Genomic DNA, 23,300 nt, shown 5'->3' with positions numbered 1-23,300 from the left:
CTTCCCTTTTAGAGGGATATTATATTGTCATTTCTGTTTTGGTGAAAATTGCAAAAGGACAAATTTAGAATTAATGTCAAGAAAGGCTATCTAAAAAGCTATTCAAAAGTTGAATACTCTGGAAGGTACTGGGTTTCCCCCCCCTTACTGGAGATGTTCAAATGCAGATTTTTAGTACTGTAGATAGAAATCTGGCTCAAGCTTGAATTAGACTAAATCTTAACTTTGGGGTCCAAGGAGATCCCAAGGAGAAATTTTAGGAGGTCCAGGAATTTTCAAAAATTTTTTGATAACTTCATTTTAATTATCAAAATGGTTTTCTTTGTATTTCCTATGTATTTTATTTTAGGCATTTAAAAACATTATTCTTGGAATATAGGCTTCACAAGACTGCCAGACAATTCCATGATACACAAAAAAGATAAAGAATCCTTGGTTTAGATTCAATTAATATTGTGCTAGTCCCTAAAGATACAAAGACAAAAGTGAAAAACATCTTCTGCTTTCAAGTGGCTTACATTCTATTGAGGGAGAAGACAAGAAATACATAGTATAAATGATGTGAAATTGAGTTCAATATGTATCAGGAGTAAGCAAATTAAGAAAATATCGCTCAGAAATTATTTCCAAGATTTTTTTGGAATTCAGAGTACATTTTTTCTCTCTCCAAAAAAGTTAGGTTGACCATATTAATTTAAGAAAAGTACGATATGGTATTCGTTCCTTGAGGGTAGAGATGGTCTTACTTTTAGTTTGAATTTATTCCCCTGATAACAGTCTCTGGCACATAATAGGCACTTATAAATGCTTTCTGAATGAAATTGCTTCCTGAGCTTCAGTAAAGTACATATAAAATAATTTTAAGGTAATTTTTTTGGAGGAAAGAATGTTAAGTAGCTGGGGAGGAAGAGAAATCAGAAAACTACTGATATAAATAATGGTGCTTGAGCCAAGCTTTGAAGCAAATTATGACCACGAGGTAGAAGTGAGGGGAAAATGTAGAATAGATACAAAAGGCAGCCTGTGCAATGGCAGACTAACACTATTTTGAGTGCTTTGTGTGAGGAAGAGAAAGGTCAGTTTGGCTGAACCAAAGAGTGTATGAAGAAGAGTAGCAGATGATACGGTTGGCTGAAGAACTTTAGTACAAAGTTGTCAAAGGCTTATTAATTAAATGTCAAGAAGAGTTTTGTTATAGAACCACTGCAGTTTTGAGTGTACAATAGTCTACTTTGAGTTTCTAGAAAATCACTTTGACTGTTGTGTGAAGGGCAGATTATTGGGAAGCAAGAAGACCAATCAGAAGGTCTATCAGGGAGGTGACAGTGGTCAGTGAAGTAGGTCTAAGATAGTGGATATCAGAGGTGTACAGGTAAAATTGAGAAGTCCTACCAACAGACTGGAAACATGCTGTAAGGAAGAGTGAGGAGGAAAGGATGATTCCTAGACTACAAAACTAGAAGGATGAATGGATGTTTGGTAGTGCCCTCAACAGAAATATGTGCAAAGGGTAGGTTTCAGTGGAAAGACATTAAGTTCTGTTTTGTACATGTTGAATTTGGGATACTCTGGGGACATCTAGGTTGAATGGACTTTGAGGCCTCTTCTAACTCTGAGACTCCCTCTATCATGGTGCCAGAAAGATAATATTTTACATGTATCCTTTCTCTCTCTTATACTATATTAACTATTCTTTTTCATGTACATTTTTACAGACTATTAAGCATCTTAGAGGTAAAAGAAGATTTTCATCATAGTCCCCTAAGAAAAGAATAATTTAACTGACCAATTAAGCATAAGCATGGTTGGTAACTTTGTACTTTGCCCTATACACTATTGATATTAAGTCTATCTGACTGACACACTCTCTCCACACACACACACAATTTAGTTTTCATTGAAACAATTATTTTGACATCAATAGCTATAATCATGCTATAGAACATGAGATATACTATGTGAATTAGGGATTGTTATTAATATTCTATGAATTTTTTGAATAAAAAATTTAATTTCTAGCTAGGAATTATTTTTAAATGTTTAAAAACCCTGTTTTTTGCTACCTGGTGAGTCCTCAATCTTGAGCACTTCATGTAATCTCAGGAGGAACAGAGCTGTCCTAAACCAGTTAGTTCAGTTTATTTAAAAAAACCAACAAATATGTCCCCTAAATTTAAAAAATAAAATAAATAATAGTAGTAATAACTAGCATTTATATGTAGAACTTTAAGGTTGCAAAACATACATATGTACCTTTTCTTTTCAAAACTTCAGGGTAAATAAGTTAATTCTAAACATAGTTTACAAACTACAAATAAAGTTATATTAATTGTTATTTCCAAAGTTAAACAGAATTAGTTAGAAATGGGAATACCACAGAGGAAGGCAGGAAGAGGGCAAAATTGATGGTGGTCTATTCCTAGAAGAACATATGGTACAAAGTCAAAGATGCCTTTAATTTGTTTTTTTTTAAATTTAGGTTTTTGCAAGGCAATGGGGTTAAGTGGCTTGCCCAAGGCCACACAGCTAGGTAATCATTAAGTGTCTGAGACCCGATTTGAACCCAGGTACTCCTGACTCCAGGGCTGGTGCTTTATCCACTGCGCCACCTAGCTGCCCCTTAATTTGTTTTTCTTTACATGACTGACCACTGTTTAGAATGGCAAAGACAAGAAAGGAATTAAATAAGAAAATGGAGAATGAACAATAAATTAACTTTACTGATATACTTTTTCCAAATAAAAATCTTATCCAGGTAATAAAAACACATCTAAGCCATTAAATTATTTAAGTTCAGGTGGGAGAGGAGAAATAGAAATGGGAAATTTCACAGCAGGCATGAGGAAAGCTAAAATCACTCCTTTTTTTATGTCAATCTCATCAATTCTGAAAGAAATCAACTGATCTTTCTCATCTACAAGACAGGGTAGCCAAAGCTCTCAAAACTTTTAATTCAAGGCAGTCTCAGTAATTTCTTTTTACGGTCCCCTTTAGGTCAAAAGTAATATCTAACAGTTCAGTTTAAATAATTAGATTTAAACAACTTAATAATATTTGTGTTTTGACTTAGTAACCTTCTTAAAAAATACACAAAGTTCAAAGGAAAATATAATAATTACATTCCATTTTAAAATAACTGGATGTTTGCACACATTGGGGACTGCAGAAATTTTCAATAAGATTGAACACCACCACCCTCATTTCCTGCTCTATTCTGATTTTTGATGTGTCATTTGAGAACTAGGAGGGAATGTAGTGCAATCTAATGTTGAAACTGTGAATTACCTCAAACTAGTAATCTGAGTGGCTGTTTCCCTTAAAAATTTAAACTATTCTAAGGCACCCTTATGAGTTCTCTGTGGCACCTTGTGGTACCATGGTTGGGAACCCCAGAGTCAATGAGCATTGCAAAATAAAATTATGTGATGGAAACAGGGCTCATGAGTACATAAGAATACATCAACAACCATAGTCTCTAACTCAATAGGGCTTAAAATTTCAAAAAGTGAATAGAAAATGTAGAAATTAGGTGAACCGACTGTTTTAATAAGACTAATTTGAGGTCCAAGAAAACTGTTTTCCCTAGATTTTTTGCAGGATAAGATTATATAATGATTATTTAAAAATTTTTAAAATATTAATTGTATAGTAAATGTTTTCATTCATCATATTCTAAATTGAAGCTTTGTAAAATTATTTATCAACTACATGAAAATTACATGCAATTATGATAAATTTCATAAAAATATACAGTTTCAGCACTAACATTATAAAATGTTCAAAGAATTAAATAATACAAGATTTAATCTTTCAACTGGTACTGCAGTAAAATTTTAAAAACCTTTTAATCGAAGAGATTCTGACTAGTCATGATGGATAAGTGAATATATACTGGTATTGAATTCAACTGCATTTTATAATGATCTGCTTATAAATGTTGCTTAAAGCTATTTTTGAAAGATAAGATAATAGCTTATAAATTATTAAACCATTAAGAATGAAATAATGTAAAACATTTAGAGTTCTGCAATAGCTAATTTATCTTAGAAAATCAAATGTAGAATATGACTCATATTCAAAGAATTTTATATATACTTTCTTTTTTAAAGATTTTATTTATTTTGAGTTTTACAATTTTTCCCCTAATCTTATTTCCCTCCCTCCACAGAAGGCAATTTGCCAGTCCTGATACTGTTTCCATGGTATACATTGATCCAAACTGAATGTGATGAATGGAGCAGCTAGGTGGTGTAGTGGATAAAGCACCGGCCCTGGAGTCAGGAGTACCTGGGTTCAAATCCGGTCTCAGACACTTAATAATTACCTAGCTGTGTGGCCTTGGGCAAGCCACTTAACCCCGTTTGCCTTGCCAAAAAAAATAAAAAAAACCCTAAAAAAAAATAAAAAAAAAACCAAATTGAATGTGATGAGAGAGAAATAATATCTTTAAGGAAGAAACATAAAGTAAAAGAGACAGCAAGATCAGACAATATCAGTTTATTTTTCCCCCCTAAATTAAAGGTAATAGTCCTTGGTCTTTGTTCAAACTTCTCAGTTCTTTCTCTGGATACAGATGGTATTCTCCATCGCAGAAAACCCCAAATTGTCCCTAATTGTTGCACTGATGGAATGAGCAAGTCCATCAAGATTGATCATCATCAGGGCAGCTAGGTGGTGCAGTAGTTAGAGCACTGGCCCTAGAGTCAGGAGTAACTGAGTTCAAATCCAGCCTCAGACACTTAATAATTACCTAGCTGTGTAGCCTTGGGCAAGCCATTTAACCCCATTGCCTTGCAAAAACTAAAAAAAACTAAAAAAAAAAAAAAAACCACCAAAAACTTAAAAAAGAAAAAAAGGTTAATCATCACCCCCATGTTGCTGTTAGGGAGTACAATGCTCCTCCTGGTTTCTAATAGAACAAGTGTTCCATGACATACATATCCCACAGTTTGCTAAGTCATTCCCCAAATGAAGGACATTTACTTGATTTCCAATTCTTTGCCACCACAAGCAGGGCTGCTATGAATATTTTTGTACAAGTGATGTTTTTATCCTTTTTCTTCTTCTCTTCAGGGTATAGGCTCAGTAGTGGTATTGCAGGTATGCACATTTTTGTTGCCCTTTGGGCATAGTTCCAGACTGCTCTCCCGAAAGGCTGGATGAACTCACAGCTCCACCAATGTATTAGTGTCCTAGATTTCCCACAACCCTTCCAACAATGATCATCCTTTCTGGTCATATTGGTCAGTGAGGTGGTATCTCAGAGATGCTTTAATTTGCATTTTTCTAATAAGTAATGATTTAGAGGGTGGCTATGTGGCGCAGTGGATAAAGCACTGGCCCTGGAGTCAGGAGTAGCTGGGTTCAAATCCGGTCTCAGACACTTAATAATTACCTAGCTTTGTGGCCTTGGGCAAAGCACTTAACCCCATTTGCCTTGCCAAAAAAAAAACCCTAAAAAAATGATTTAGAGCAATTTTTCATATGACTATAGATTACTTTGATCTCCTCATCTGTAAACTGCCTTTGCATATCCTTTGACCATTTATCAATTGGGGAATGGCTTTTTTTAAAAATTTGATTCAGTTCTCTGTATATTTTAGAAATGAGTCTTTTGTCAGAAATACTAGTTGTAAAGATTGTTTCCCAGTTTACTGCATTTCTCTGGATCTTGGTTACAGTGGTTTTGTCTATGCAAAAGCTTTTTAATTTAATGTAATCAAAATAATCTTGGGTTTTTTTTAGTGATGTTCTCCATCTCTTCCTTAGTCATAAATCTGACAGGTAAACTAATCCTTGATCTTCTAGTTTGCTTATAGTATTGTTTTTTTATGTCTAAATCCTGTATCCATTTGGATCTTATCTTGGTATAGGGTGTGAGGTGTTGCTCTAATCTAAGTTTCTTCCATACTAATTTTCAATTTTCCCAGTAGTTTTTATCAAAGAGTTTTTAATCCCAATAGCTGGACTCTTTGGGTTTATCAAACAGCAGATTATTATAATCATTTCCTGCTATTGTACCTAGTCTATTTCACTGGTCCAAAACTCTATTTCTTAGCCAATACCAGACAGTTTTGATGACTGATGCTTTATTATAATTTTACATCTCGTAGAGCCATATATATACACATATATATATGTATATATATACATATGTACTTTTAAATTAGTGATATTAATATAAAGTGTAAATTTAATGTGACATATAGTTTTCTTAAAGAAGTTCTAGCTACTGGTTTTAATAGTTAAATCTAAGAAAATGTTTCTTAACATAAAGCAATTTGATGACTTTTTTTCTAAACAAAAAGAACCCTTTGAAAAGATATTTGTAAATAATAGTCATTAAAGTCAGAAAGCCAATGATGTCCTTTGATATACAGAATTTTTTTGTAAAATACTTTTATAAAAATATCACATGTAAGCATTTTAAAAGGAAAAAAGAAAATTGAGGCAACCAATTTTGCAATTGTAATAGATGCTTTCTACAATTACTATTTCCTGTAATTTTTTTTAACCACATCTAACCACCAGCATCCCTTTAATTAAGGTAGTTACTTTCAAAGTCTTAATGTAAAGATTAAAATATTTAGCCAATGCAATTTTAAGTAAAATTTCTTAGGTTTCCTAAAAAAAAAAAAGGAAAACAAACCCTCAAACCCAAAAGCTCCAAATTCAGTTAGTGTTTCTGATTATTTAAATGATTTAGATTTCAATCTAAACTTAAATTAAAAGAAAATACAACGAAAATTTTCCTTCTACATTATGATTTACTTTCATAGTGTTCTGTGATTTTATGTAGTTATAATTAATATTTTTGAAAGACATTTTTAGTTATTTAAATTAATCTCTAATAAACTAGTATTACTCTTTGGCAAACACATATCTTTGCTTATAAAGAGGATTCTTTTTAAGCATATATTTGAAATATGTGTTTGAAAAGACCTGATTAAGGGAAAATTCATTCTTTTAGTTTTCTAACATGAGACTCTTTTTGTCATGAGTGGTAAGGTTTGTGAGGCCCCATTTGAATTTCCAGGAAATAAGAAAGATACATTACCAGTGCAGAAGTTCATAAGTATAGAAGTATCACATAGTGAATCGAGACTAGGCAAGCTGTCTTCCATTCTTGCCACCTACATTACAAGTCTTCCATAAACCAGCTCTTGTCTAGGTTTCCTGCTGCCTTCCCTGAGTTTCAGAACAAATCCCAGCTCTCCAAATCTGACAGCATACTTGGAATTCTGAGGAAATCCTCCCAATCCAGATGGCCCACCACAAAGCACTTCTGTATTGGCACAAATAAAAACTGCTCAAGTTGTCACTTCTCCAACCTTTTTGCTCTTTCGGTTTGAAAAAACTGTTGCCTTTTTTTTCTCATTTATAAAAGGAGACAAAGAGGAGGCAAAATGAAATCCATAGAGAGCAGGAAGGCAAAAGGGGGTGGATATAGATAAAAATTTAGGCTGCTTTGGGGTGTGGTTAAATTTCAGGCAATAGAAATACTTGAATTAATTATCATATGCATATTCACTAATAATATGTTCTAGTACCAAAGCACAACTTTTTAAAACCTTCTACTAGCTAGTTGAAGTTAAAAAAATCTGTTCAGCCCACAGAACTGCTTGCCTTCTATAAAACATAAATCAAATATAAAATCATCAGTTAATATGTAACTCAGTCCCAGAATTTCTTCCTAATTGTCAAAAATCTCTTAAAAAGAAAATCACATTTCATGCTTGACTTTTTAAAAAATGTACTAAATATGATTTATATTCCATTTAAAGAAAACAGTAGTGTTTTTTTAAATCAATGAAAAATGTCTGTTTCAAGATTTTAACAAAGTTATTTTGACAAATTTAGTACAATCATTTCACTGAAATAAAAATGGTTATAATCAAGAGTAAAAGGTCACAGCAATATTTGTAAAAATCAAAAAAATGACTCAATAACAACTTAATTTGTAATCTGAAAATATATTAATTCCCAACATTATAATTCTGAATTCATATTATAACTGTTTGTAAAGCATGGCCTTACTTTTGTTTCATGCAAAATTTTAAAGCCCAGGTGAACTAATGAGAATGGTAAACATTCTTGGTAGCTACTTTTTGAAGCCAACTGGCAGAATGAATTTATGATGGTAAATTTAAAAACAAAACATTTCATAAGATACTATGTACTTTTATCTCTGGATATAGTTCAGATACTTTCAAATTTTATGTAGATAACTGAAAAGGGCAAATTTAGCACCTCCCAAGTTAAATAAAGCATAAAAAAAATGATTATGTTATACAGTACAACAAAAGGGAGGCCTACTTAAAGAATCGTTTTGTTTTGTCATGGATCAAGACTAAATCCAAGTAACAGATAATAAATCTGGCCAGATCGCAAGCCGGAAAAAAGGCTGGCCAACAGAAAAGCCAATCAAAAGCCTCAAAGAAGTAAAGAGATCACAAGTATAATTCCAAAGATGGATAAACAAAAATATATAGAATTTTGGCTCAGAATTACATGTGTCTTTTGTACTTATGACAACTAATCAATTTTCAGTGAGTAATTACAGAAAGTTTTATAGCCGAAGAAGGCTTAGAGTAAGTAGTCCTAGAAGAGGGATTCTGAATCTTTTCTGTGACATGTATCCCTTTTAGCAGTCTGGTGAAATCTATGGATTCTTTCTCAGAAGGTTTTTAAATGTATAAAATAAAATATATAGGATTACAAAGGAAACAAATTATATACTGAAATATAGTTATCAAAAATTTCACTAACCCCACAAAATATTATACACGATCCCTTGGTTTTTGAACTCCCCTACACTTGTAAATCTGAACATGAAAACTATCAGTTCTCAACCCATTAATCAGGGGAGATTTAGGTTCCTAATACTGGGGTTTTTTTTTTTAGGTTTTTGCAAGGCAAATGGGGTTAAGTGGCTTGCCCAAGGCCACACGGCGGTAATTATTAAGTGTCTGAAACTGGATTTGAACTCAGGTACTCCTGACTCCAGGGCTGGTGCTTTATCTACTATACCACCCAGCTGCTCCTCTAATACTAATTTTAAGAAAATACTATCATTCTTAGATGATACAATCCCAATAACAGAAACCTATTGGAGAGAAATCCATAAAATGTAGAGCACAATAAAGAAAATCAAGAAAAAGTGAGAACAAAATTGAATTTTAAAAAATCATTTTTATCTTTAAAATATGTAGTTAGATTAGCTAAGAAAATATCTTTATCACTGCTTTCAAAATATATTAAGCACTTTGAAGGTTAAATAAAAGATCTAATTTAAATGTTCTTCCCCAAAACTTTTATATATACACATACAAAAAGATTTCCAAGTGATAGTTCATTTATTTTAACTTACATCTAATTTTAAAAACTGTAGCATTAGAAATGTATTTTGGGGTTTATAATAATAAGATTTAACCTGGATGATGAAAAATTCCTTTTCAGACTTAGATTATGGTATCATAAGGGCTAGCAAGAATCATCTAGAAGAATCCCTCCTTTTCTACACGAAGCAAATAAAACACTGCAAATTAAGTGACTTATCTATCCAATGTCACAAAAGCAATCAACAAGAGAGGATAGGATTTAAACTCATGTCCTCTTTCTTACTCCAGAGCCAATTCTCTTCCATTTTAACCACTCTGGATCCAAGCACCATCATCAAAATTTAATGTTTTTTTCCCTCCCCTTTTTCTGGGGTCTCTGATATTCAGTATCTCAACCAAATAGTGAATAAAAAAAGTGAGCCTCTTGTTTTTAACTATGGTTTTAAATCTAAACGCTGTGGTTTGATGACACTAATAGGACTCAAATTGTAATTGGACACCACACAAACTAGAAAGAAACCTATTTCCACAAAACAAAAGTGATAAAGTGCATGTCTTACAATCATATACACTTATCCCACTCTGGAAAAGCAGCACATTTAAATACCTCTTTCTCTTTCTTCTTGCTTCCTTGTGGTCTACTTCCTAGTTTACTCAAAAGACTTAGGTAAACTTCCTTAGATTCTTTTCCTTTCTAGTTTAAAAACCTCTGTACCTTCACCCTATCCTCTCCTAAGGAAGAGATGTCCTTCCCTCAATTCTAAGTCCAGCACTTCTCTATTGTGTCCTTTAGCACATCCCCTTTAGGACCTATCCATCAAAACTTCTACCCATAAGCTTAGCTATAGTCACTAATATTTTCTTTCTATCCGATTACTGCCAAATTCATTGAAAGAATAAGCAACACTCTACTGCACTGTTTTCCGATTTACTTATTCCTCAGTCCCTCCAAGTGTGATTTTCCCCTATGACTATCTTCTTTAGGGCCATCAATGTCCTCTTATTCAGCAAATTCAATGGCCTTTTCTCATTTTTCTTGCTCTCTTTGTAGCATCTGAGATTGCTCATTTCCTGACGCAGAATTTCTCATTACTAAAGTGACAGAATGATACTTTAGTTTTACTTCCTCTAACTTTTCCTTTCCTCTAAGATCATCTTCCTTAGACTTCTTTCCTCATCTCATTCCCATTGCTTTCACTATCACTAATATCCAAAGTCTTCAGACCACAATTCTCTCTGGAACTCCAATCCTACAATTTAACTGCCAAGACAAGATTTCCTGCACCTCAAAGTCAGCACATCTAAAATTAAATTGATTTTTGTACTTCAAATTATAGTGGCTTTCTGATAGTATCCTATTTTACTCTCCTTAACTTCATCATCCTATTGATTTCTCCTCCATGACCGTTATACTCCTTTTCATCATTCAATGCAAGTCATCATCTCATTTAAATTGTATTCTCTTCTTTTTTTCTTATATTTTCTAATTCCAATCCAGCCTAAACAATACTGTCTAATGGGCAGGAAGTTGAATCTTGGTTTCGGGAAAAAGTGAGCATCATATCCTAGGTATATGACAATAAGCATGTCATAGGGTAACCTCTCAGTCTCAATTTCCTCATCTTTAAAACTAAGGAAGTACCTGTTGTACCTACCTTCACAGGGTAAATTTTCAAGTGAGATAATGCATGTAAAGAACTGTAAAAAATGGAAGTGGGGAATCTTTTCTGTCAAGGGCCATTTGGTTCTTTATACCATCATTCAAGGGCTGTAGAATATTATCAACTTAAAAATTAGCCTCCTTATTTTGGTCAAACATTTAATCAATTCACTCCCCAAAGCTTCTACATTTACTGAATTTAGAGTCCTATATGTGGTTACTGTGGCAGTGCCAGAACAAATGATTTCATAAGTCATATCTGGACATTCCTGCCCCTGCTATAAAAGGCCTATTACTATTCTACCTCCCTACGCAAAAGCAACTGGTTATTAACTTGGAATAAAATATCAAATAGTAATATGTGTGTGTGTGTGTGTTTATAGCTATATATATATGTACATATGTGAATTTCTTTGGATTCATCTATAGATATATCTACAGTGGGAAGGGAGGGCATCACAGGTCCAGTCAAGAAACAGTCAAGTTCTTTGAGGACAAGAACTGTAACCATTTTTTTGTATCCTTAGCACAAAATGTCATATTTGGCATATAGTTAAGTACTTAATACTTACTTACTGAATGATTTGATTTCTTGAATAACATTTTTATTTCCTATTCTATATTTATATTACTTTCATCTCTGAATATATCCCTATCCTTTCCCTAATCCTAAGTTATTTTACAAATGAGGAAACTGAGGCTCAAAGAGGTCAAATGTTTGGATTACGATCACACTATCACTAATATCCAAAGTCTTCAGACCATAATTCTCTCTGGAACCTCAATGAGGAAGATCTCCAGATTTTCTAAGGACCCTACATCTTAAGTCTTCAGGTCATAAGAGGATGAGGTATGAGTGAGGGGAGCAATGTGGTGAATATCCAGACAGTACAATAGAATGGAGAGAGAGCAGTCTAAGTCAGGAGTCTGTAGATGCTGGCTACTTTGGCATGGACAAATTCCTTAACCACTTGGTACTTCAGACAAATCTAAGATTCTAATCACAGAGCTGATATGGAACAGCTCCAGAAGAGGAAGTTTTCTTACCAGGAGTTCGCTACACTAATAAAAACCACAAATTCAGTAAAAAACCAGGGATCATATCATTTTTGTCATTGTAACTCAGCACTTCTTATAGTGCCTGGCAGACAGTAATGTTTAATCAATGCTTGTTGAATGAATGGTGATTTCTTGAAGTTTATTTTCCTATTCTAATATTTAAGAGAAAGGAAAAGCTTGTTCACTGAAAAAATAAGTTTTTTATTTTACATTTATACACACACACTGTATAGAATTTTTTGGTAATGATCAGTGGTTCTTGATAGACAAAAAAGTTTTGTACCCTCAATTTTATATTAAAATAATCCACCAAAATATGTTTATTGAATTTCTGATATTATTCCTGTAATAGAAGTTTCATGTATAATACAAAGAAAAAATTTCTATCATGCTCTTACATGAAAATTACTGTGATTTATATAGCAGTTACTACAGGTCAGGGGCAGCTGTGTGGTGCAGTGGAAAGAGTGCTGGGCCCAAAGTCAGGAAGACTCACTTTCCTGGGGTCAAATCTGCCTCACACACTTATTAGCTGTTTGATCCCGGGCAAGTCACTTAGCTCTGTTGGCCTCAGTTCCCAATTTGTAAATGAGCAGGAGAAAAAAAATGGCAAAGTACTCTGGTTCCTCTGCCAAGAAAACTCCAAATGGAGTTGCAGAGAATTGGACAAGACTGAAAAATGACTTAACAACATGTGCCAAAAACTCTCATAGGTAGCTACTATTATCACCACCAATTACAGAGAAGACTGAGGCAAACAGAAGATAAGTAATTTGCCAAGGTCACAGAGCTTGTCAGTAATGGAAATCAAATTTAAACTCCGGTCTTTCCCATTCTAGGTTCAGCACCCCATCACCCTGCCCCCTAGCCGCTTATATCACCTTCATTTCTAAATGTATTTCTTTCCTTTTCCTATCCAGTAAACAATCCCTTGTAACAAACAATTCAAAAAGAGAAAAAAAATTAGTTCAGCAAAACCAACACAACAACTAAATCCAATTCTCTTTAATGTCTTATATCCATAGTTAACCCAATTTCTACAATGAAATGTATTTTAGCAAATTTTCTCTACAGTTTAGCAAACTTTTCTATATTATTACAGGAATAATATAAATTCAATAAACATATTGTTGGATTGTTTTAGTATAAAACTGAGGGTGAAAAATATTTTGTCTACCAAGAACCACTGATCAGTACCAAAAAAAAATTCTGATATATATATATATATATATATATATATATATATATATATATATATATAAATGTAAAAGTAAAAACTTAATTTTTGTCAATGAACATTGATCATCATAATTAAAATTTTCAGTTTTTCTTTTTGTTCTATTTGTATAACTGGAGTCTTTGCATACATTATTCCCTGGTGATGCTTAGTTCATTTTTTATCATCTTATGTCATATCATTGTTTCCTCTATATTCATAATTTCCCATAAGAATGTAATATATTCCATTACATTTATGTTTAAGAATTCCCTTATGAAAGGCATATACTTTGGTATATAGATATCTACTGCTAGCAAAAGGATCTCTGGGACAAAGGATTTAGATAAGAGCCCCATCAGTGCCAGAAAAAAGTTTCTCATTAGTAGGGCGATGAGAATGAGGTACCTTGGTACCTGTCCTACATGAACATGAAAAACACAGCAAATACAAACAATGCACAGCATAAGCGTTTACATTTTGAAAATCATGTTTACTGGATGACAAACTAAAATTTAGCTAAGACAGTATCAAATCTTCATTTAAAGTATTAAAATAACTTTACTCACAAAGGGTAAAAGAAGTTTAAATAACTCCCAGTGATGAGTAGAATGTGCAATAAAAATTCATATTAATAAATATTCCTCCCCAAGGGTGTGGTTACCATCACCACCTTGTCAGATGTGTCTAATGCAGCAACATCATGATATAAATGAGATATCTATATCCAGAAGCCATTTTCTAATAGTCATAATAGAATATACAGTTCTCAAAAAGAGAATTACAAACTTTTAGATGATCATATAAAAGAATGCTCCAGCTCATTATTAAGAAATGCCAAATATGAGGTTTCAAATCACACTCAGGAAAAAATGGCAAAAATGACCTTAAAGATGAGAATAATTAATGTTGCAGGGGTGTGGAAAGATAGGCATGCTAGTGCATCTGTGAATCAGTATAATTATTTTGTAAAGTATTTGGAATTATGCAAATAAAGTGCTTAAAATGTCCAGAGATTCATTCCCCTGGTAGATCCTAAAGAGGTTGATAAAGTCCTCAATACACTAAAATACTTATAAAAGTACTTCAAAAAACTGGAAGCAAAGTAGATATGTTTACTGATGAGGAAAAAGCCAAACACAAATTATGGGGGTACCTAAATGTAATAGAGTATTTCAGTGCCATAAGAAAGGAAGATGTAAATATTTACTATGGGTTTACTATGTGGCAAACACTGTGCTAAATAAGCATAAATGAAACATAAATAAAAGCAAAAACAAAACCAAAATGAAACAAGACCATAACACAAAATAGTAGCTGCCCTCAGGCCAGGCAAAACAAAGGGAGCATGGGCAGTCAGAAAAACTAAAACTCAACCCTAGCCTCAAATACTTAGCAGCTGGGGGACACAATCTCTGTCTCAGGTTCCTCCAATATAAAACGGGGATAATAAAAACATCTACCTCCCAAGTATTGTTGTGAGGATCAACAGCACTTAGCAAAATGCATATACTGTTTGTTTTCCCTTCCTTAATCAAGTTTACATTCTAATGGGAGAAGACATTACATAAGACAGGAGGGAATAGGGGAAGGAAGAGGATAAGAGAGGTGAAGACAGCACAGTGGCATGGCTGGCTTTGAAATCCAGAAGGATGGGAGAAGAATGAAGGCTGACTTGGGACTCAGCAGCAAGAGGCTTGGCTTGGTTTTGAAGTCTAAAAGACAGGAAGAAGGGCAGAAGGGAATATAGAGAAGTATAAAAGAACAACACGTACTGAGGCAGAATAAAATAAGCAGGCAAGGAAACAATTTATTGCACTATGACAATTAATGGAAAGAACCATCACTAAAAAACTAGAAAGTAAATACTAGGGGCAGCTAGGTGGCGCAGTGAATAGAGCACCAGCCTTGGAGTCAGGAGTACCTGGGTTCAAATCCAGTCTCAGACACTTAATAATTACCTAGCCATGTGGCCTTGAGCAAGCCACTTAACCCCATTGCCTTGAAAAAATCTAAAAAAAAAAGTAAATACTAAACAATTACAAAGAACAAAATTCCCAAAGAAAAGGCATTTTCTTCTGTCTCCTTTGAAGAGATGTAAAGTCCATACATATGGAGCATCATGGCACATAGTCTCAGATTTTGGGAATTGATTACTTTTGCTTTATTCTCTTCACCCTATCCCTTTAAAAAATGCTTTGGCTATATGAGACAGTTCTCTGGGAGGGAGACAGAAAGGCACTGGGAAAAATTCGTGTGACATAAAAAAAGAAAATCCTTCCAGTCATTGCTGTCAGTGTGGTTAAAAAATTTGTTCATATGTTCACACAGATTTTTTTTTCTGGTAGTAACTTCTTTGAAGAACTTTTTCTTGTTTGGAAGATCTATTTGTGTAGTAAAAATAGCACTGGATTCAGAATCAGAAGACCCAAGTCTCAACTGCTAGTTCTGTGACATTGGTTAAATCATTTCCTTTCTATGATCCTCTATGATATAAAGTGAGGTAAGAGCATTAGGGGAATAGTATCTTCTTCATAGGTAACTGTACCAATTTCAGTCCATCCCCTATAAAGAATAGGTCATACCATATTATTACCCCCCCCCAATTCAGTAAATTCCAGTAGTTTCCTATGACCTCCAGGAACTAATATAAAATTCTTTCATTTTTAAAGATCCAAAGTATGCAGCCTCCCTCCTCAGTTTATATAATTTGCCGTTTGCACTTCAAGTGAGTCCTTTGGGAGTCAAGACAGGAACCAGTCTGCACTAGAATGAGGAACTGCTTCTGCAGCTGGAACCCTTATAGTTAAGCAGACCACCTTATTTCCATGGTCTAGCAGTTACCAAGGGAAAAAAGAATACTCCTTTGCCATGGCCTTTCTCCTCTTCAAGAGGGCATTAATCCTTACCCCACACCTGTTTTTGCCTCTTCTAATGCCACTTCCATTTAGGAGGAGATTTCTATCCCTCCTCCCTTGGGAGCAATTTTGTAAATATGCAAACTTTTGCTTGGATTGTGAAGACCTTGTACCTGGAATAGGGTTTTCACATGCATATTCATTTCTTTTGTAATAAATCCAGTTGCAATTCATGTTTCATGAACTTGTGATATTGTTGTGGTAAACAATTTCCAGAATTTTTTAAATACCTTATTCTGTTTCTTGTGTTGTGCAGTTAGTGGTTCTTGGAACAGTTCATACAACTTACCAACGTTTTATGTAAAGCAACAGAATTTAAACACGGAATATTAGTCCATTAACTAATTTGGCATAAAAGTTAACATTTTTCCATAAATCAGTGGACAGGTAATAGATGAAACAAAATAATTCTTTAATTAAGAATTATCCTCAAAGGACTATTTATAGACATTAACTCTTGTTAGAGAATAACAAACATTAAGAGAAGCAGAACAGGGGCAGCTAGGTGGCACTGTGGATAGAGCACTGGAATCAAGAGTACCTGAGTTCAAATGTGGGCTCAGACACTTCATAACTGCCTAGTTGTGTGACCTTGGGCAAGTCACTTAACCACACTACCTTTCAAAAACAAGCAAACAAAAAGCATTTCCTCTAATAATGCAGATGGCAATCCATCCATGATCCTAAATAACCAATGTTCACGATCTCTTACCAGAGATCCAATAGTTATGATGGACATTTTTTCTCCCTTACCTCACAGTAATTAGTCCATCTTTTCTCTGCTAATATGCTTCTCTGATGCATACTAGTTATAATACTGAGGGAATTACACAAATTTTCAGTACTCCAGGCAAATTTCTAAGAATCTAAGGTGCAGAGGTCCTGATTTATAATAGTAGAGGAAGTTCCTTATGCCAATGAATGGAAAGATTCAGTCTTTAGCCTTCCATTTCTCTAAAGAGATCACTTATCTTTCACTTTTCCAAATTCCTTATTTTTTATGGTACAGTCTGATCACACCTACTATGTACATCTACATTTCCTTCTGTGTAATACCTTTTTTAATCATTCATTCATTCATTTACTAATTAAGTTTTTTTTGGGGGGGGGGAAAGACAATGGGGTTAAGTGGCTTGCCCAAGGCCACACGGCTAGGTAATTAAGTGTCTGAGCCTAGATTTGAACTCAGGTACTCCTGAAACTCCAGGGCCAGTGCTCTTATCCACTGCACCACGTAACCATCCCTGTGTAATTAATACCTTTTTAATTCCTTGGGAAGTGTAGCATTCTATGACTTATAAACCACACACCATTATCAATAGAATACTGGTATTAAAAAAAAAAATGGATCTTTGTTTCTGGTTGAGGTTCACTCTAAGAACAGTAAAAATTCTTAATAGCAATCCAGTCCTCTCTCCTATTTTCAATTAATGTGTCAAACTCTTTCATTTGAATGGTCATACACACCCAGAGAAGATATTCTGCATTCTCTTGGTTCTTCCGGAGGAGAGGGCTAATCTGAATTCTTACAGACCATGCACTAGACATTTTGCCACTATGGTCAATAGCTTTGGAAAGCATATCTCTCCCAGTTCTACCCTTGACTACCTATAATCAAAAGGCTAAAAAGGGTTCTCTCCTATCTTTCAAGGATTCTTAAATGAGTGCAAAGTATGAATGGGAAACTGGCATTTTGCTCTATTTAATCTTTAAAATAATCAAACAAAAAGACTGGGATCTTAAAATCCCTATACCTGTCAATTGTGTGATGGTAAAGATGTAGTCTAGTATGGAATAGTTAGGGAAAAACTTTCCTTTTTCTTATTAATACCTCATTGAAAAAGTCCTCGATGAATATGAATAGTATTCTGAAACATTTAAATGTATATGGAGGTTGGCAGATGTTATCCAAGTTCCCTTCTCAGTATGAGTAAGAACTGGATTATTGTTTACATCTTTGATATCTTCTTAATCAATCTCTCAAACCAACTCATAATTGAATCTTCAGTAGCAGTTATCCCCTCTATATACAAACTTGGTCTAATCCATTATTGCTTTACCTGACTTTGTTCTCCTTAGTACCATTTCTACCTCCTTTATATGAAAATACAGAATTGTGATGTTAGAGTCTAAATGTGGTGCTTCTATAAGTAATTAGGGGAGGGAAATGGTTTATAAAAATCTGTACAGATCTTTTCCACCTTTTTCTGTTTTTCAGTATTCCACTTTCATCCTTAAGATGTTCTCAGGGTAACATTTAAGTTGAAACTCTCTTTAAATGCTCTTTAAAATGATTTTATTCTCAATGGTTTCATTCTGTTTTATGAGGTGACAGTGCTTATAACTAGTCATCATGCTTCTCCCTAAGATTTTACAAGAGAACTTAGAATATAAACTGGTACTGCCACTGGCTGCAATAATTCTCTGCTTATGAAAGCCTACTGCTTCCTGATTATGGTGTTTTTCAGGTTCATTTAGTTTCTTGTCATGACAATTAATTTCTGAGACAGTGGTGGATAGAATGCTGGACCTGGAATCAGGAAGGCCTGAATTCAAATTCAGCCTTAAATACTCACTAGGAAGTCAAATTCTGTTTGTCCCATTTTTTTTCAGCTGCAAAATCAGGAAAATAATAGCAAGTACATCAACAAAGTTGTGAGGATCAAATGAGATTATATTATAGCTGAGCAACTGCTTGGCACAGAGTTTATACATGTCTTTATATAAAGATTTATTTCACTCCCCTTGGTAAATTTCTATATGGAATCAGTATCCATATATCATTTTTATTACAAATGATGTTTCAGTTTGGAGTATTCGGATGGAAGTTATTTTAATTGCATATCACGTCTATCATTATTTCTTGTATTAATTTTTTTGTCTTTTCTTTTGTTCTTGATCATCTTTTCTTGTCAATGAAAAAATTGAATTAATGGACTAAAATGATTTAAAAAAATCAAAATGACAGCATACAGGAGGCAAAGGTAGCCTTCATACTGATGCAGTGAACAAAGCACCAGCCATAGAGTCAGGAGGACCTGAGTTCAAATCTAACCTTAGCTCCTTACTAGTTGCATCACCTTGGGCAAGTCACTGAACTCAGACTGCCTCACATCCAGGGCCATCTCTAGTCATTCTGATCTGATTCTGGCCACCGGACTCAGATGGCTCCGAAGGAGACAGTGAGACCGATGACTCTGCACAGCTGCCCTCATTTAAATCCAATGCACTTGCCTGTCATGGCATCACCTCCCCGATGTCATGGTTTTCTTCACAAATGAAAGATAAATAACAAGATGAATTTGGAGACTGTGAACCTATAAAGACTGATCAGAGGCAGCTAGTTTTTAAATGCCAGCTTTAGGAGTCCGTATTTCAACCTAGGGGCAATAGGAAGCCACTAAAGTTTTTTAAGCAGGGGAATGAAGGGCTATCAGGTGGAGGAGAGATTACTTCTTGGTCACAGAGGACAGAATCACAGAGCAATGGTTGGAAATGAGAGAGATGATTATTAAATAACAAATTATTTAGAAGATCCAGGGTTTCTTCTCTATTTCCTCATACTCTCCTTTGTCAAATCAGCATCAAAAGAATACTGAAGATAATGAGATTGAATTAATTTTCTTCTGGGAGAACTGGGAGAGATATGCTCTCCAAAGCTATCTTCCCACCCTACCCAAGTGGGGAAGTCCATTGTGTTCTACTCAGGCTTGGGTGCTGGGCAGATCCTTTGTACCCAAGAATGGTTGGTCCAGGAGTAAAAAGGGGCAAGACCATGGCCCCTAATTAGTTAGGTCTACCTTTTTAAAAAAAAAACCACATTCTTTCATTAATCATTAACCAGTAAGAGATGATTTCAGCCTAGGAAAACCCACTCTTTCAAGAGCATAAGTGTAAAAAAGCTGTTGGAGAGTCCCACTGACTCCTTTGATTAATTATTTGCTAGAAATAACTAATAAAATGGTTATTTACCCAGTAATTATGTCTCTCAGACTTTTTATACATTACATAAGGAAAAACTTTCCAATGATTAAATTGATCCCAAAGTAGAATATATTGTTTCAAGAGGTAACAAATTTTCTTTCAAAATTTTTTTAAACGGGGCGGTTAGGTGGCGCTGTGAATAGAGCACCAGCCCTGGAGTCAGGAGTACCTGAGTTCAAATTTGGCCTCAGACACTTAATAATTACCTAGCTGATCACTTCCCATGTGTGCTATAGAGTGGAAAACAATTTCAGGGAAGAGTTGGATTAGTTGGTTTTTAAGGTCCCTCCCAACTCTGAGATTCTATGATTTAATTGCTGGGAGATGGGGGAGAGGAGGAGAAAAAGAGAGAACAAGAGAATTACCTCCAAAGTTTTTCATATTAGTATTAGGTATGATTAAAAATAAACCAGAAGAAACCTAAATGTCCTAAATGTCCCTAAAAAAGGAAATAGCCTTTCCCCCAAGATGGCGCCGAAGGCCAAGAAGGAAACCATCGCCCCCCCCCCCAACAGAAGCCAAGGCCAAGGCCTTGAAGGCCAAGAAGGCGGTGTTGAAGGGCATCTACAGCCACAAAAAGAAGAAGATCCGAACCTTGCCCACCTTCCGGAGACACAAGACACTAAGGCTTCGAAGACAGCCAAAATACCCTCAGAAAAGTGCCACTCGGAGAAACAAGCTTGATCACTATGCCATCATTAAGTTCCCCCTGACCACCGAGTCTGCTATGAAAAAGATTGAGGATAACAACACCCTGGTCTTAATTGTGGACGTCAAGGCCAACAAACACCAAATCAAGCAGGCCGTAAAGAAGCTGTATGACATTGATGTGGCCAAGGTCAACACACTGATCTGGGCTGATGGAGAGAAGAAGGCCTATGTCTGTCTTGCTCCAGACTATGATGCTTTAGATGTTGCCAACAAGATTGGAATCATCTAAACTGTCTAGCTGCCCTGCTTCTTCACCCACAATAAAAAAGTTTTCCAGGGGAAAAAAAAGGGAATAGTTAAAAACATTGTGGTATATGAATATAATATCACAAGACAAATAAAATGAACAAATAAGAATAAAAAATCTGAAAAAGAGGCTTATGAAGTAATTCAAGGGGAAAAAAATCTATAAAGATGAAATACACACTGACTGCAACCAAAAGCAAAAAAAAAAAAAGTAAAAGAGAAAGGCCAAAGTAACCTGATCATTATTTGGAATGATTAAAAATATTGATATATGATATACATTATGATTCATTTAATTGGAAATTACTATATAAGTTGAATGGTTGAACATGATGTACACATGATGAATTTTTTTCTAACAGTTTAAATAATTAAACATTTAATTGGGAGATTTTTATTTAATATAAGCAAACCTACCCCCCCCAAACCAGGAATTTTAGTGGTCTGAAAGTTCAACAAGAATGATTTGCATAAGTATTTAAGAGACAAAAGGATAAACATGAGATGTAATGGGTAGTACTGGTCTTGGAGAAAGAAACCTAATTTAAAGTTCTGTCTCTCACATTTAACTATCTATGCAGTCCTAGTCAAATCAGTTCACCTCACTGAACCTCAGCTTTTCTGTAAAATAAAGATAATACTTGTTCTGTCTAATCTCACAGTTGTTTATATACTGCAAAATACTATAAATATTGAAGTTTTAAACTAATGTATGCCCCACTTCTAAGCAATACTCCTTTTCTGATCTGCAAGAAACAAATTTAGAAAAAATTTTAAAAAGTAAAAACATTACTCTGCACAGAGCACTGTCAACTTATGAAAATTGTTAGCAAAAATCTTTTCTTTTTGGTCTATACTAGACAAATTAGACATGCATCTCTCAATGAATGTACCCAATAAAAACAGATATGTGCCTACTTTGCAATAGGGGCCTATCATCATTATCATCTTGGATAAATCCTATTATTTATATATATATATATACACATACATATATATAATACATATATAAACACATATGTTTACATGAACAAAAAAATACTCATAGCTTCAATTTAACACTTTATATTCAGTATTTGATCTCAGCCACACCATTTTTCTGAATAAAGGATAAAAAATGAACTGCTAACATAAAAAGGCAAAAAGGGCCAAAGAACGCGGAGCCCAGCCCTCAGGGCACACAGGGAGCAGCTTTGTCTTTCTGCAGCCCAGAGCCGGAAACAGAAGCAGGAGCCCCCAGGGCATGAGCCCATTGAGCTGAGGGAGGGGAGTGAAGAGAAACTGCAAGCTCTGTCCTCTGCCCCGGGAACAGGACTTTGGGGCTCTGACTACATTCATATCCTGATCGCAGTCTAGGCCCCTCCATAGAACAACAGGGCCCCCCCCACCTTGGCCCCGTGGCAGAGGGAGGCGCTTATGGTCATTCACAGACCAGGAGGGAGGACAGAGCCTCACACACTGAGACCCTTATGAGAGTGTCCCAAAAAGCTCAAAAAACACCCCAAACCAGGTCCAGGCTGGGAAAATGAGCAAGCAGAGAAACAAAAAGAAGACTATTGAGAAATATTTTGCAAATGAGCCCAAGAAGGACCAAAATGCTCAGTCTGAAGATGAGGAAGCACAAGCTCCTGCATCTAAAGACTCCAAGAAAAACAGAAATTGGGCTCAGGCTATGACAGAGCTCAAAAAAGACTTTGAAAATCAAATGAGGGAGTTGGAAGAAAAACTGGGAAAAGAAAGGAGAGAGATGCAGGAAAAACATGAAAATGAAGTCAGCAGCTTAGTCAAGGAAATCCAAAAAAATGCTGAAGAAAATAACATGTTAAAAACCAGCTTAGGTCAAATGTATAAAACAGTTCAAAAAGTTATTGAGGAGAATGCTTTAAAAAGCAAAACTGGCCAGATGGAAAAAGAGATAAGAAAACTCTCTGAGGAAAACAAATCCTTCAGACAAAGAATAGAATTCAGGGAGATTGATCAATTTACCAGAAATCAGGAATCAATACTTCAAAACCAAAAAAATGAAAAATTAGAAGAAAATGTGAAATATCTCATTGAAAAAAACAACTGATATGGAAAACAGACTTAGAAAAGATAATTTAAAAATTATTGGAATACCTGAAAGTCATGATCAGGAAAAGAGCCTTGACATCATTTTCAAAGAA

The 23,300-nt window shown here is 34.7% G+C and overlaps 1 protein-coding gene and 1 pseudogene across 4 annotated transcripts in view; one reads left to right on the top strand and one right to left on the bottom strand.

The window, feature by feature from the left end:
* Positions 1–23,300, bottom strand: part of LOC141500963 (echinoderm microtubule-associated protein-like 4) — a 169,533-nt gene that overhangs the window by 99,596 nt on the left and 46,637 nt on the right. The window contains exon 1 of one of the 4 annotated variants that reach the window (XM_074204603.1): positions 7,058–7,745. The exons of the other annotated variants lie outside the window; for them this stretch is intronic. Coding sequence (XP_074060704.1) covers positions 7,058–7,124 — 67 coding nt within the window. The 5' untranslated portion in view covers positions 7,125–7,745. Of the gene's footprint in view, positions 1–7,057; positions 7,746–23,300 lie in introns of those variants that run through there. 4 annotated transcript variants of the gene reach the window in all.
* Positions 20,446–21,126, top strand: LOC141500957 (large ribosomal subunit protein uL23-like; annotated as a pseudogene).

The sequence above is a fragment of the Macrotis lagotis genome, chromosome 1, assembly GCF_037893015.1.
Source record: "Macrotis lagotis isolate mMagLag1 chromosome 1, bilby.v1.9.chrom.fasta, whole genome shotgun sequence".
Lineage (NCBI taxonomy): Eukaryota > Metazoa > Chordata > Mammalia > Peramelemorphia > Peramelidae > Macrotis > Macrotis lagotis.
The sequence above is the reverse complement of the archived record's forward strand: the minus strand, read 5'-3'. Positions and strand labels throughout refer to the sequence as shown.